The sequence below is a fragment of the Varroa jacobsoni genome, unplaced genomic scaffold (assembly GCF_002532875.2).
Source record: "Varroa jacobsoni isolate VJ856 unplaced genomic scaffold, vjacob_1.0 contig00535, whole genome shotgun sequence".
Taxonomy (NCBI): domain Eukaryota; kingdom Metazoa; phylum Arthropoda; class Arachnida; order Mesostigmata; family Varroidae; genus Varroa; species Varroa jacobsoni.
In genome coordinates this window covers 41330-56074 of record NW_019214482.1, presented here as the reverse complement: position 1 = coordinate 56074, position 14745 = coordinate 41330, and the positions used below count along the sequence as shown (strand labels likewise).

Sequence of the window (14745 nt, the reverse complement as noted above, 5' to 3'; positions counted from 1 at the left end):
ACGCACCACAGCACACACTGACTGATTCATAATTAATCCGAGCTATTAAAAGGATGATGTGTATATCCATTTTTTAGCTGTGTGAACGCGAGTGTAAGTGCGTGTGACACTTGTGATTCTGTTTTGTCGGACACTCGTAGTTTACGAGCCCGAAGCCTTAACAAGCAAGGGTTGTTAGGTACACGTGGCCGAAATTAAAGTGCAGAATTAAACTCTCCAAATTTTGGTAACGTTGCGCAGAACTAATGGAATGGATAACTGAGACTATTAATGGCTCAGACAGTTAAAGCTAAAGTGTTTACAGTAATGCAGATAAGCCACATCGTCTATGGTACGTTAACTTGCACACCTTAAATAATCAAGAAATAATCAATATAGTGTTACACATTTAAGTGTTGTTCGTGTCTATTGTTCGAGATACGCCGTACTCAATTTAAACGTTACATTCTATTTCACACGCAACGAGGGCATTGCATTGCCCGGAAGCCAATAATGTAAGAATCGTAGGAATCTCAACCAGGTTCTTTACCGCAGATCACCCGTTTCATTCCGCGACCCATAAGCTGACAAAGAGATGCTGAAGCGAACTTTCAAAGTAGGTAAGCAAAAATAGAGGGAGGCAGTACAGTCAGGTGGGTAGATGGCAAAGCCGTACACAACAACATGTATGGAGGACGTAGACAGTGGAGACGGAGTAGCAAAATAGGGGTACCAAATCATCAACGGGACCCCCTTAGCGATCAAAACGCCGCCTCGCAAAGCCCCGCCGAAACGAAACGGGAGACGCACCTGCCAGATCGGAGACTTTAATCATTTGCGTTTGCGATTGCATTTGTGATGTGATGGATGTAATGGTCATGGCAGTAGTGAGTAGAAGTGTGGTCGCAGCTGCTGCCTCTCCTAGCTGCTCTTCGGACCGACCGGCCGTGGGGCTAGCGCTTTCTCCGCGCAGATGCGACGGTGCGTCGAAGTATACCGACCCTGTGGAGATGCGGGATGGTAAGCGCTTGCCGTGAGGAAGTCATAAAGAGACAGAAGAAGCTAATGCAGAAGAGTACGAATAAGGAAAAGGGGAAAAATGTAGTGAATGAGGTGACGAGAGGCAATATTTGTTCCCTCATCATGAGGGCGAAAGCATGTCTCGTCGTCAATCAAGACCTCCATGGATTTTTGATTCCCGCTAATCATTAGCTGAAAACTCTCTTTCTCCAAAAAAAAAAAAGGTTTTTTTCGGTGAGTCGTAACATGGGCGGGTGAATAGGTTTGATGGAAGATGGACCCAGCAAGTGGAGCAGTTCTAACGGAAGAATAATAATGAGCAGATACTCTGGTACAACCGGTGGTCCTTAGAGCAACGGGTGAGCATAATTTTTGCCAGCATGGCCCCTCATCGCTCGTTCCAGCGCAAGTTGTCGGGCAAGGATTTAGATTGTCCTTGTCGTCGTTGCCGTCGACAACAACGACAATATCGAGCTCATGGCTTAATTCAGCTCTCTGCTCGATTGCTTGACACTTACCTTCAGGTTCTTTAGCTTGCTCGAGCGTCTGGTGCTGTAAGATTAGTTTATTTTTGAGAATGCCCTTAGGTAAACGCGATCCACTCTTGTCGTTCGACGCCGAATTGGAACTGTGTTGGTCGCCCTCTTCACGGTCCTCTTGACCCCCCGGCGGAGTCCCTCTTAAATGGATTGATGGAAACGATGACCTGCGCTCCGGTTCCTGGAACACCGTAGATGCACATAAATAAATACATATTACAGTATCTTCCTGTGCGTCTTGACGTCTCAGAGTGTCTGACATTTCATCGCACCAACAACGTGCGAAGACGATCAACGTACGCATGTTCTCTTAGGATAAGTTCTTTCTGGGTTGTTAGTGCATCACTGTTTCATGTGTGCATTACAATGACCAATGGTGCAGCAATGTCGATAATGCTCTGTTAGGTTTATGGATTTGCTTTAAATCAGTAAGGAAGAAGCAGCTGCATATAGAGGATGTTTCTTTTTTATAATTTTGGCTATAGGGTATGCTTTTTCTGCGATTTTTAGCAGCGGCAGCAGTAGTAGCATAACCTCTATGTTAGTTTTATTATAATGCAACAGTTATATTCGCGACAAACCTCCATTCAGTCGAACAGCAGTTGATGTGGCTTTTACCCGGACCGTTATATTTAAAATATCTGGTGAGTTATGTCTGTGTGGTTAGTCAACGTTGAGATTAGAGACCTGTTTTTGACGTTCTGCATCCTTTAGGGCGGAGTCCAGAGATTGCTGCTTTACAGGCTGCTGCGCATGCCCGTTCTCCTCTTCAGGACAACTTCGCAACGAGATTGAAGGGCAACTCCAGACGCGTGCGAGGCCGCGTTCACTACCCGATCTGCTGGCACAAGCTGGTTGACTCATCGCGCGTCGCATCTGAGTCTGAAGCACGCCCTGCTTGGCCGATAGTGCTGAAGGCGCGTCAGCTTCATCACCGATCACCATACGGCCTTCTTCAAGACGTTCACTGATCTGCTTGTTACGATGTTCGTTCTTTGCAGCCTGCGAGCACGCAGTTAGTACCACACAACGTAATTGCATTCTCATTCTCATTTATAAGATACAGAAGGATTGTTATGCAGTTGGATAAAAGAAGGCAAATGGGGTCTCGTTTCAGCATGACTAGCTCAGACCAGTTGGTGACAATTACTAGTATATCATTGTAAACATATCCATGCAAAACATTGGTTCAGGTGGTTAAACTGGTGTTTCTGACAAGTTGTTAGACTCTGCGTTATCAGTTAGAAAGGTTAGACATAATCAAGTGGACTGAAATAAAATTAGATAAAGTACTTAGCCTTGCTTGTGGATTCTTAGCCATTTCATAGATAAATTCGTTTGTTTATGGTAATAATTAGATTTGTTTTGGTGTCTTATAACAAGCTGCGTATAGTAACTCTTTATTCTAATAAATGAGTGTCTCATGATAATGCAGCAATCTCTTCTTTAATTTATTGATTTTAGTAGCGCTTCTTGCGCTACTAAAATCAAGAAAATCGTTCTGAAAATAAGTGTATAAAAACGAATAGAGTTGTTTAGTTCAATCTAGAATTTGTACGAGTTAAAACGAATTAAGTTCTTACTTTTCTCGTTATCGCATATAATATTGCTTCTACTAGGTCACTGACTTAGAATTTATTTTCGTTCTTGCGAACAGTTATGTTTTGTCTGAAACTCGTACTTGTTCCGGGGAGGTAGCGTTATTCTCATCCATTTCGTGATCTGTCTCCTCCGAATCGTCGAAAGAACCTTGCCACCTTGACGCAAGCGTCATCGCCGCGATGCCTCCCCTCGTGACGTTTTGCATTGCCGAAATATCGTCGGCTACTGCGAACTGCGTGTACGACGCGTCTCGACCGGATGTCGCCGAACGGCGAACGTGATGCAGACGACGGTAAGAACTTTTGCAACATAGAAAAAGATGAAAAATCAAGTGCAGGCACAGCAAATGATCGTCGAGTTAGCGCTGCGATTTCATTCACATAGAGAAGTAATATGGAACTCACACTTCTGAGGAAACATACCGCCCTTTTGAAAACACCATTTGCCTTTTTTCGGGCTACGGCCTGGAACTATAACCTGCAGTATCCCTTTAAACCATATCTTGCAATTACCTAGAATATAAGTAATTCACAAATCGTCTTTATACGTTCTACAGATAACCCTTCCCATTCGTGCTGATCTCCGATCATTTCGAGCATAAATGATGGCTTCTTTCTAATGGTACCCCGTACCCATACATATACGGAATTTAAGCGCAGTCATTTAGCCCCGTCAATCTTACCCAGCTGACGGACGCTGTTGCGCGTGCTCAAATTCCTGCCGTGACTGAGATTTGAGTTTGCTACCCTCGTCGAGCGCCATCCCGGCGGGAACCGCGGTCGCACTCTGACTCCTCTGGGGATGGCGGTGCGCTGGTAGCGTGTGATGTCCTGACAACATCCTGTCGCGTATCGGCTCTCGACCTTCTCGACCCTCGCGGCCTTCCCTCGCTTCTCGGGTGCCGTTTCGGCTGTCGCGATCCGCTGGGCTTGAGCCACGTGACTCGCCCGCTAGGGTCGAGTGGGACATTCGACCGGTGCTGGCGCTCATTACAACGCCAATTCCGTGGCCTACTCCAGCGCCAATGCCGCCCAAGCCGCCTAGACCATGCCCGGATGGTTCTGTTTTTTGCTCTAGCGTCAACCGCGACTTTGTGCGTTCGTCGACAGTTGGTGTTTCCTCGCCGGCGTTCAACTGTTGCACATTGTTGTTCTGCTCGTGAACAAGTGGCCGCACGTTGTCCGGGTAGAGCCTGCCTGGATGCGGTGCGCTCAAGCCGGCGGGCAGGTCGCCAGCGCCCACGCCAATGTCGATACTTGTAGGGGGCACCGCATGGCCCGGGTGCGTCCCGGCATGCAAAGGCGCTGCGTGAGGAGGTGCGATCAATTTCGGCGTTCGCCCTCGCAGTTCGGGCGGAGGAGCTTGTTCGTCATAGGAGCCTATTACGTTCTCCTCGGATGCACCGCCTCCGCCAGCCGCGAGAAGGTTGTCGGTCTGCGCGGTCTGCGCTTGCGTCGTAATTGGCGTCGTGGTGACGGCAGCTGCCGCTGGAATGGTCCTGTAAAAAAACAACGTATGGCTGATTAGGGAACGCAAAAAAGAACGAAAAGTACAATGGATGATATGTGTTCATGTAGACATATTACGTACGACTAAAGAAGTCGCAGAAAGTCTCGAATGGTAATTTTCAGCCATTGGTTATTGCTAATGTTGATGAACGTGAACGATGATCTTCTTTGATTGTCAACCTGCTGTCTACATCATACGTTGCAAAACTACCTAATTGTATACAAAACCTAGTCAGCATGGGCAATTTTCGATTTATTGTTTGAATGTTAGAATGTAGTGTCGAGGCTTGAGGGCTACTAATAATAGCAATAGCAAGGCTGAAACGTTCAACGTACTCGGGAGTGGGTTTGCTTGGGCCCTGCGTCGAGGTAGAATTGTTTGCCTGGCTTGAGTCCGTGTAGGTCTTTTCCCAGTCGAACGGATCGGACTCCTTTACACCGCGTCGTTTCATACAATGCTCAAAAATGCTAAGTAGACTGGCGTAGTCAGGTTTTTCGTAATAGTCAAGCGTCGAGATCTGGTCCAAAAATTGTCTGAAGTCCGAAGGGAGATGTTTGAGCAGTAGCCGATGGTCATACTTTTCTTTCATAATTCCAACCTGCAAAAGACATAGATCATAATTGATGTTCATTAGTTGTATGGAAGCCTGGAAGACTGTTTCAAAACCATCAATAAATATGCTAATATCCAGAATTCAATGAATAATATTAAGTTTGCGGAAAACACTGTTAAATATATTATTGCTGCTATTACCGTAAGTTTAATTTACGACTAGTCGCTCTCGTATTTATACGATATTATACTCAAATAAGCGCTCAGTCTAGCAGAGCGATCTTCTGTTCAAGGAAATGATAATTTGAGGTATGACTCTGTGCGGCGAAGTCCATCTATGGGTGCTGAGAAACTCGTACCTGCTCTTTGTCCTTAATTTTCCGCCAGGGCAACTGTCCGTTAACGAATTCAACAAGCATATAAAACAACGACCAGAGATCGTCGTGCCGCCCCATTTCTTTATTTTTATGGGCATTTATAGATGCATAACGGACTGTTCCTCGGAACCCTGCGGCCGCTCGCGGAGGTCGCACTTCGCCTGCAACGACCAATCAACAGAACAGAGAAAATAAATAAACACCAGCACATCTGCACACACACACACACACACGCCCACACATACACCCGCTAAATAAAAACAATAAATAATCTTAATAACACGTTCATTCCGTTGCCTGTCTTCTAACTAGGTGGTCAATTTTATTTCTTTGAACAACTCAAATGGTTAGTTGATTTCGTACAGTCAGCTTTAGGCCAAAAGAGTAACGCGGGATTCCAACCGGTTTAATTCCTCCACAACCGTTTAATAAAGAGTATATAGGCATTATTATTATGTGCTTATTACTTCTGCAAGTACATACATATTATGTAATTAAATAGCCTCGCTTCTTTTTGCCCTGTAAATGTTTTTGTAAACAGAAGGCTTCTTCGAATTGCAAGGCCGAAAAAACGTACAGTCATGACCGACTACTTTGAAGTCAATTTCTACCCTTACATAGCTAGGCAGCTTTCTGCACGGTTGGCGCTCACACTGCGGGTTGACCAAACTGCACGGTCTTCGTCCACTTACTGACCTCTGAGACTGCTCTCCCCACAGAGGCCCCCTTTGCCCTCGTAGCTACCTTGTTCTCGCTCGGCTCGGGCCGACTCGATCAGGCGGACCTTGTCACAGCGTTCTTGTCGAGGGCTCGGCCCACGTTTGCATGTGAACGGATTCAAGCCAAGGCGACGACGTGCCTGGGTCACGGGCCAAGTCTTGCCCAGTTTTTCCCTTGCTCAACATCCGGACGGTACCCTACCCGCTGTGGGGGTCGTAGGCTACCCCATTATCGTATCCCTTTCTCCTCTCGGTCTCTCTATCAGAGTAGCCACCCCTGATCTGCCCATCATCCGCCCCATTCCACTGGCCATTCAACCTTTATAACACAACCCTAATGGGACATCAACGACAGCAGCAAAAAGAGCACCGCAGGCCAGTACATCCGTCGGCATCCTGCTCTGTTCTGAGAACGCCAGCACGATGGTCATTGTTTTCTTCGTAGACGGCTATAGCATCTACTCTTATGCACAAGACAATTATTTCACTACCGTCTCTTTAGATGATGGTTATGCATTGTTGTACTATATGCAATCCGTAAGAGCGAAGGACTTCTACGTCGCCCCTGTCCGTGGATGCTCGACGACACAACATAGAGAGACAGCTGTAACGGTAGTGTAGACAAGCGACAGCTCTTCAACTGCGAGTCTGGACGAGCCAAGGCAATCTGACTACGATGAACGAGCGGAAAGGTAGAAACCCAGTAGGAAGGAGTTGACATAACAATATAAGGCCTCAAAAAGAGACAAAGAAGAAATAGAGAAGAATAAAGAGCAAGAGCACCCAGCGGATTAAGGACGTACAACCAGTGGACTTGCAAACAGATGTCCTCTAAGGCAAAGTGCGTGGGCTTTTACCCAATGAACATGCAGACGCAAGGACCGCTCTAGTCCGGAAAACATTTGGGTCCTTTGAGGCTGACCAATACGCAAAACAAGTATTAGCTTTTTGGTAAAAAGGTAAAAGTGTTCGTGGATAAGAATATCTCTGGATTGTTTCGTAGCTGAGATTAATCATTAGACCTAGTCATATCTAGCATTATAATAGATAAATCTGACTCTTCGGGTTCCAATAGGCCTCCGGGCGACTTCTCAGCGACGGTCATAGATAGAACCGACTTTCGTAGACTAACGTAGATCGATCATACACTCTGCTGATATAAATTAACAGAACTCAAAAAAATCGAGCCCGTTGCTGGAAAGAGACCACTAGCGCTAGTATAATTACTGGACGAAATCCATCATACATTGCAGAGATAATAGACATCAGACAAGACGTAGATTAGTGTTTTCGACGACAGCCATTGATACTGTAATGTAAATATCTGAAAATATGCGTCAATTGGAGATAGCGACGCTCTCTTTCCTATTGAAATGGGTTCGTCCATTTTCTTGGACTTGTTTGCTATCGACTTTTATTGCCGTCTTCGGATCTTACGCTCACACATAGCTCCGTCCATAACTAAACTCCTATGTAAATATGATTGCTATATTATTGTCACCTTCAATGACTATTTTTGCGAATTTGGTCGTTGTAGAAAAATGAAAATGTTTTAGCACGACACGAAAACGAAACGATCATTAGTTCATTCGCCATCTGCGTCAGCATACGCAGTACGGGTACAATCACCGACACAACTATTACCCGTATCGTCTGCTATACACCAGGCAATAAGTAGAATAGACGGACAAAAATTACGACCATTAGATCGACCAACTGCAGTATTAAACGATAGACTATATTCAGTTATCATACTGTTGTATGGATGATATAAAGCTTCAACTACGTCTAATTTCGATGCTGTTCGTGATTTCTATTAGTTGATGATAAAAAAGGTACAAGCGTTAAAATGTGGCCGTTTCAGTCGGCCTAATTAAGTGTTCTCATAGCTGTTGACTTATTGAAAGCTCGCTTATACATTACCTAATCGAGCTAGCTAGGGACGAGATGCTCGGACGCGGGGTGGAACCACCATACTGCGGTTTTTGAACCATTAAACAAAATCAATTATAAATAGGAACTAATCATACCTGACGCGGTGATGTACTGCCTCGCTAGACCGAAGTCAAGCATGTAGACCTTACGACAATTGTGCGCCGAGCGTCCCATAGCAAAATTTGAAGGCTTGATATCACGATGTAGAAAACCGACCCCATGTATGCTCTCAATCGCCTGAAGTATCTGGTACCCAAGCCGCAACGTTGTGGACAGGCCAAACGCCCCGCGGGGTTGTGATCGCCTGAGTTCGGCAAGGTTCTTCCCCTGTAGTTGCATAACGACGTAGTTGAAGCGATCGTTACGTCCGCACCCGATGAAACGACAAACGTGCTCACGACCTTGCAGCTTTTTGAGGACGGCTACTTCCATTTTCAGCACCTTCAACATGTGTAAAGCGTGTATAAAAGAAAAAACCCAAAATGGGTTAACAGTTTCTTCCTCATGCTAAGTGAGCTGCGCCGCTGATACACTGAACGTTCGCACTTGTAATACTTTTCGTGTATTTTGCAGAGCGGTCTTAGGCTGCACTTCGTTTCGTTTCTCACAGCGTCGACATCGCCATCACGTTACTTCGGCTTAATCGTTAATTGTGCAAACCTGCTAGCCTAATTGATAATAACTGACAATACATGCAAGAGAAGAGAGTAGCAATGAAGACTTCATAAAAGCAACAATTTAAACGGTATTGTTTCTCTATTCTGATCCGAAGCAAAAAGAAAAGGTACCAAACCAATAATGTGTGTATCATTAAAAGTATTCTATACTTGAAACCTCCTAATCTTAACGACTTCTGAAGATATGCTTGATTTTTCTATTTAATTAATAGGCTTCGTAATTAACTGGGAAAAACAAAGATGCTCTTATCATCTTTACGGAACAGAGCACTGTGGGACGTTCATCCACGCTATAACTAAATTATCTACTTCTGTCTCTTAGACCAATGTTTTTCTATCTGACAATCTTATTTAGGCTAATTATTTTATATTGTGGTTTATATATATCATATCATATCATACATAAATCATATACAACAGAGCTCGGCCTTGCCGAAGTGGTAAGCCACGACGCGACTAATGCCTCGCCTCTCACAGTCTTAACATTAGCCTAGGCTACACACCTGTTTAGCCTGTTTTGCCGATTCAAGTTTGAGAGCGACAAGCTCCTTGGATACGAGATCTAGGCCTTCATAAATTTCTCCGAAACCACCGCCACCGATTTTCTTAACCACTTTCCACCGTTCCTTAACGACGTGTCCTGGTTGGAGGAGATCCTCCGCGGCCGGAGCCGCTGTGGCCATCGCTGCTTCAGCAATAGCGGCGGTCCTGCAAACTAGTTTGGCCTAAAAACAAAGCGAAGGCAAAAAAAAAAGGAAAACAAATCGACGAGAGAAAGAAGAGACGTCAGCAGAGAAGTTTGATATAGGCTAAATTATTGAGGAATTCATGTGCTTCTATGTCTTGAGATAGGTTCGTAAAACAGAATCGTAATTGTGTTTGGCTATACTAGTTGATTACAGATCAAATAGAATTAATTAATAAATATTCATTTGCTCGCACGTGATGAACGAAGTGAAGCTTTTGTTTTTTTACAGAAAGATAGTGTTTTTTTTCATTGAATCTATATATATATATATATATATATATATATATATATATATACGTTTGTCTGCTCATTTTAGCTCTGTTGTAGTGTATATTTCAATTTTCAGTTTGAATAATACGCTTGGTAGATTATTGATGAGTGCAAAAAGAAGACACTACCTCGTGTGCGGATGAATGGCTGAATATCTGTGTTAAACTATCAATTCGTTAAGAGCTAGATTTTGATCGATTATTAAGTTCTCCTTCGTATTCATTTTCTACTGTTTTCTTAACCAATTATACATTAGCTATAAGCAAATATGGTAAGAATCGTAACGTAAAAACCAAGCCTTTGTTGCCATTAAAAAAAGAGCTTCATACCATCGCAAATATCTTCGACCTGACGATATGCCAGGACCAGTGCACAGTAGAACAAAATGGTAAACCTCCAATGGAGCGCGTTTCGCGAAAAAAGAAACACAATCGGAACAGATCTCTTCTTGTCAGATGGCTTAATAAGCTCTATTATTGGCTCTGCTAACTAGATCGACGACTTGAGCATGGGTGGCCGTCACGGTTTTGCGACTGCTGTTATCCCGTGGCGACATCGTATTTGCTACAGTTCACGCGCGTTTGGCGAGTGAGCACCTTTATAGGCAGTATACGATTATTTTCTCTATATTTGTTGTCGATCTTTGATCAAAACTTTCCTAGCAAACGTCACGACGGCGGCTGTTAATGATTATTATAGTGTAGCAGCGTTGTCCATGGTCTCTACGAGAAGATACGAAACAAGGACGTACGTTTCGTTTTACGTTGCTGTGTCGTGCTATCACGAATCCTTATGATCGTTATTGAAACATGAACATGAGTCAAAAGCATCTATTATTGCAACATGCATGTGTTCAACTACCAGAAATACCTCAAGGCTTAGATGCAGCCTAGGTTTTGACTACGACTCCGACTGAAACGTTGGTGCTATATTTCGTCAACCGAATTGCTCGGTCCGCTTTTTTTTTTTTGATGATTCAGCTTGCTAATACTGTGCATATTTCAGTTGACATACATGCCTCACTAAATAATATGCTCAGAAGCAGTTTAAAGGCGATCTACTAGCGATAACTGATGTGGGGGTGGTGGCAACTGCGTTCAGAACCCATTGACCTCTTTTGGTTTACGAGCTGTAGATCGCTCTTTGCCCATACCCAGACAGTAATAGGTAAAGCACGAATCGTCTGAGAACCAGTTATGGAACGTCTAAGAGACGTTCGTCGCCTCATTGCCGTTTGACTACCAAATCCCGGTACGTCTGATCTGTTAGCTCGCCATAGGAAGACACCAGCGGCGTCGGCTGAAATGGAAAGGCCGATGTCGCCTCGCTAGCGAATGGGTGTTTCAAAAATCGAAAGTTTGTACGACCAGATTAGGTAAACGAACAAAAAACCAGTAGAAGCAAAGTAATCGTACCTGCAAACGACATACGCTCAGCATTTGTTTGGTCATGTTCCAAGCATTACAAAAGTAACCGTATAAGAATTGACCGACTTCAACTCGTCAGCCGGCTCAGGCATCAAACTCAGCCGTTGGCAATAGTACGAGCGGTGTTTTATGTCAGCTGTCTGTCGCATGACTCGACCGCCTTCACAATGTCGACATATATTACAATATACACTAAGACAAAGACAGAGTCGTATCTTATCGTGTCTTCGCCCTCAGTTCTACTATTTGCGTTAAATGCTAGAAATATCTGAAGCATGGCATCACGTCATGTGTACGCAGCCCTAACCTATTATTACCTATCAGGAGATGTTACAGCTATCTACACTGCGGCTGGGTACATCCCCGGCACTGAAACTTCAAGTGAGCCAGATGCCCACTTGAAGGGAAGCGGCGTCACGAGAAGAGTTCAGCGCAATATTTTCGAGTCGGTGCTCAGAAGCGTGTTTCAGACATACTGTTATGTATGCAGGTTTACAGTAGAGAGCGGTGTTCTGTAGATTGCGCAGTGAGCAAATTTGTGTCTCTCTGTGCCGGTCTCCTGGTTTTTCTATCTCTGCACACACAAATGCCTCTCCTGCGTCAGTTCTATGTCATGACAGCATATTTAATGTGATCTTTGAACTACGAAATTAACTGTAGAACTACAATTAAATAACTGTAAATAGTAGGATATATGTGCGGCTAGCTTAGTATCCCCGCCGTGACGAGTAGCAACAGATATGGCGGACACGTTTATTTAACCAGTCAACTGTTTCAATTGATTGGCCTACAACGAAGCATGGGAACCGTGTTCGTTCCAGGTTTAGCACCTGGTGTTATAATTCACCTCGTTAATCGAAGTAGTTGAACTTTTCGTTAAGTATTATGCAAACGGAAGCTCAGTTAGAGGATGTTGTGTATTGTATGTACGTATAAGTTGTGGTATACCCAATTCTATTCAAAAGCATAATTTGATATCTGTCGAGATCGTCATAGATTACTCAAACGTCTGCCTGCCCGCAGGCCGAATCAGTTGATCGCGTAGAGGATCAGGCTATCGCAGTGGTACCTGGCACGAAAGGGAATTTAAAGGACAAAATCACTTCCCTAAAATTAGCCATACATATGTCTCTACGATTGCAGCTCTGCAATAAATGCTATAATATAGAGCGCGCATTGACTAGAAGCTATATTGATACAACGAGGCACCGGCACCCGCATTGATAAGAACGGAGGAATCAGAAGGCCTCCGCAGTCAGCAAAAGCATGCTACCGGACACTGTAAATGCTTAAAAAGAATACTTAGCTGCTTTAAGGCACCAAGTTGACAACGTTGTTATGTCTGTTGCATTCTTTGCAACAACGTAAGATATGCATATTGAACGGTTCTGGCTCGTTCAAGGTAAACGTTAGTGTCCCTAAGTAGCAGCAGCTTACGCGCGACCTTCGTTTGCTCAGTAAAAACCTTTAGGACCGATTGACCACTAATTAGTCAAAGCCTTTTTACATAGGCAGGTATGTTTAGATAAACGCACTGCGTATACCTTTATTCAGTTAAGAACGCCATTAATGACCATCTATAGCTTATTTGTTGCTGGCAGGGTGCAGCGGGCTAGAAGTTCAGCGAGGCTTTGCTGAAAGTGATCCGCCTGAGGCATTTAACACAACCAGTTTCCTGATGCTGGATCCCGTATGATAATATTATCATTTCTGAAAGATTCCGTTATGCTTCCTGCCTACGAAAAATGCTATTGTATCTATTATTAAGATTATTCGACGCTTTGATAGGTCGAGATATGCCTAATCAATAGATAACAATGTGAAGTACACAGCTTCAAATCACTAGCGACAGCACGGCGCGAAATTTAAATTTGTAGCCGTTCCATCTATCTTCGACTTTAGCAAATTTTTGTAATAGTTGACATTATAAAATTCCGCTTATAATCAAGCTTATCATGCGTGACACTTGAAGTAACCCTTTGTAACTCCCTGTTGCGCTTTGACGAGCTCAATGCTCAGATTTTAAGCGGTATCTTCAATGCTTTAGAAAGAAAGCTGAAATTTACGCCGTATGTTTTTTGACTATTTTACCTATTCAACGCTGCTTATGCCGCGGCGTCAGGATGATGGTCTCAACTCTCTTCTTGCGAGCATTAGGCTCCGTTGTTTTCAACATAATTAGTTTCGCGTCTGCCCCTTGACTCTCATCGACGTTCAGTTTACCTGGAAATTGGACAAAATGGCAGATCGGTAATATTAGCTTAGGGTTCAATTGGTAAATATTTATATATAGATACGACGACGATAATTAGACACCTGCTTCGTTATAGAGGGATAAATAACTGATAAGATAATAAAAGAGATACGTTTTTCCCAAATAAACGCATACTTCAGCATATTTTAGTCACGTGGAGTGCTTTTTTTTTAATTCGTATTTGAGTAAAATCGGGAACTTCTGGAGCATCAGACCATACTTTATTATTAGATGAACAGAAAAAAAGTGTGTATTCATTTAAACAGGCTTATCGTATACTACTACTCTGGCTTTTTCCAGCTAGAGTTCAGGCCACTGCGCCAACATCTATGTACAATAACATAAGATAAAAAAAAGCCCAGTACAACTACTTTAAATTCTAGAAGGGATTGTAATCAGTGTAACCCAGAAAATACTGCAAACTAACATCGGTCGTGAGAAATTACGCACAGTGCATGAATGAGGTACGCGCTTATTCGTACTAAGTTTTCCTCCGATGGCGAGGTTCGCCGTTTCAGCAACTTGTATTAACGTGACGCAACGACAAATCTACAGTTTATCTATGACGTAAGTAATTAACGTATGACGTAAGTCAAAAAACGAAATTTAAGTTTTGGGATAAAAAAATCTTCACCGTACAAAATCCAATTGAAGACAATGAAGATAACTTTATTTGCAGGCAGCCGACGGAACACACATTTCATCACTTTGTCGCCATGCTTCCTGTTTGTAAGCATGTCAACCTCAAACGGAAATAACGTCGACCACCAAAGAGTGCTTTAAAAGGCTGCAATAATTATCCTGTTTAGTATGGCATACATGATAATATAGTACGCAGTCTTATATGTCGATAATTAGAACGCAAAAATACTTAGTTTTTAGTATTAGTGTGCATAAATAGTCTCACGGCGTAGAGTTTGATACTTCTATTTAGTATTGTTGATATGTTATTGTATTGTTCCATAAACTCAGTTTCCACATTTCTTCCATAATCTTACCACAGTTTCACCAGCTGTTTACTGGCATGGTGCGTGAACATGTTTCGGTACGCGCTTGCCCCTAGCCTTAACCGAAATCAACAAAATAGCCTACCTTCACTCCGGGGTAGCACGTTTTTTTAATTTTTTAACTAATTTC

The 14745-nt window shown here is 43.4% G+C and overlaps 1 protein-coding gene across 2 annotated transcripts in view; it reads right to left on the bottom strand.

The window, feature by feature from the left end:
- Nucleotides 1–14745, bottom strand: part of LOC111271327 (uncharacterized) — a 49640-nt gene that overhangs the window by 9445 nt on the left and 25450 nt on the right. Inside the window, exons 2-11 of one of the 2 annotated variants that reach the window (XM_022852056.2) lie at nt 13446–13577; nt 9413–9634; nt 8328–8673; nt 5561–5739; nt 4985–5247; nt 3823–4638; nt 3220–3439; nt 2226–2540; nt 1518–1719; nt 790–981 (exon numbers count right to left, since the gene is read on the bottom strand). In XM_022852056.2, the coding sequence (XP_022707791.1) occupies nt 790–981; nt 1518–1719; nt 2226–2540; nt 3220–3439; nt 3823–4638; nt 4985–5247; nt 5561–5739; nt 8328–8673; nt 9413–9592 (2713 nt within the window). In that variant the 5' untranslated portion in view covers nt 9593–9634; nt 13446–13577. The remainder of the gene's footprint in view (nt 1–789; nt 982–1517; nt 1720–2225; nt 2541–3219; nt 3440–3822; nt 4639–4984; nt 5248–5560; nt 5740–8327; nt 8674–9412; nt 9635–13445; nt 13578–14745) is intronic. The other variant, XM_022852057.2, reaches the window with a different exon arrangement.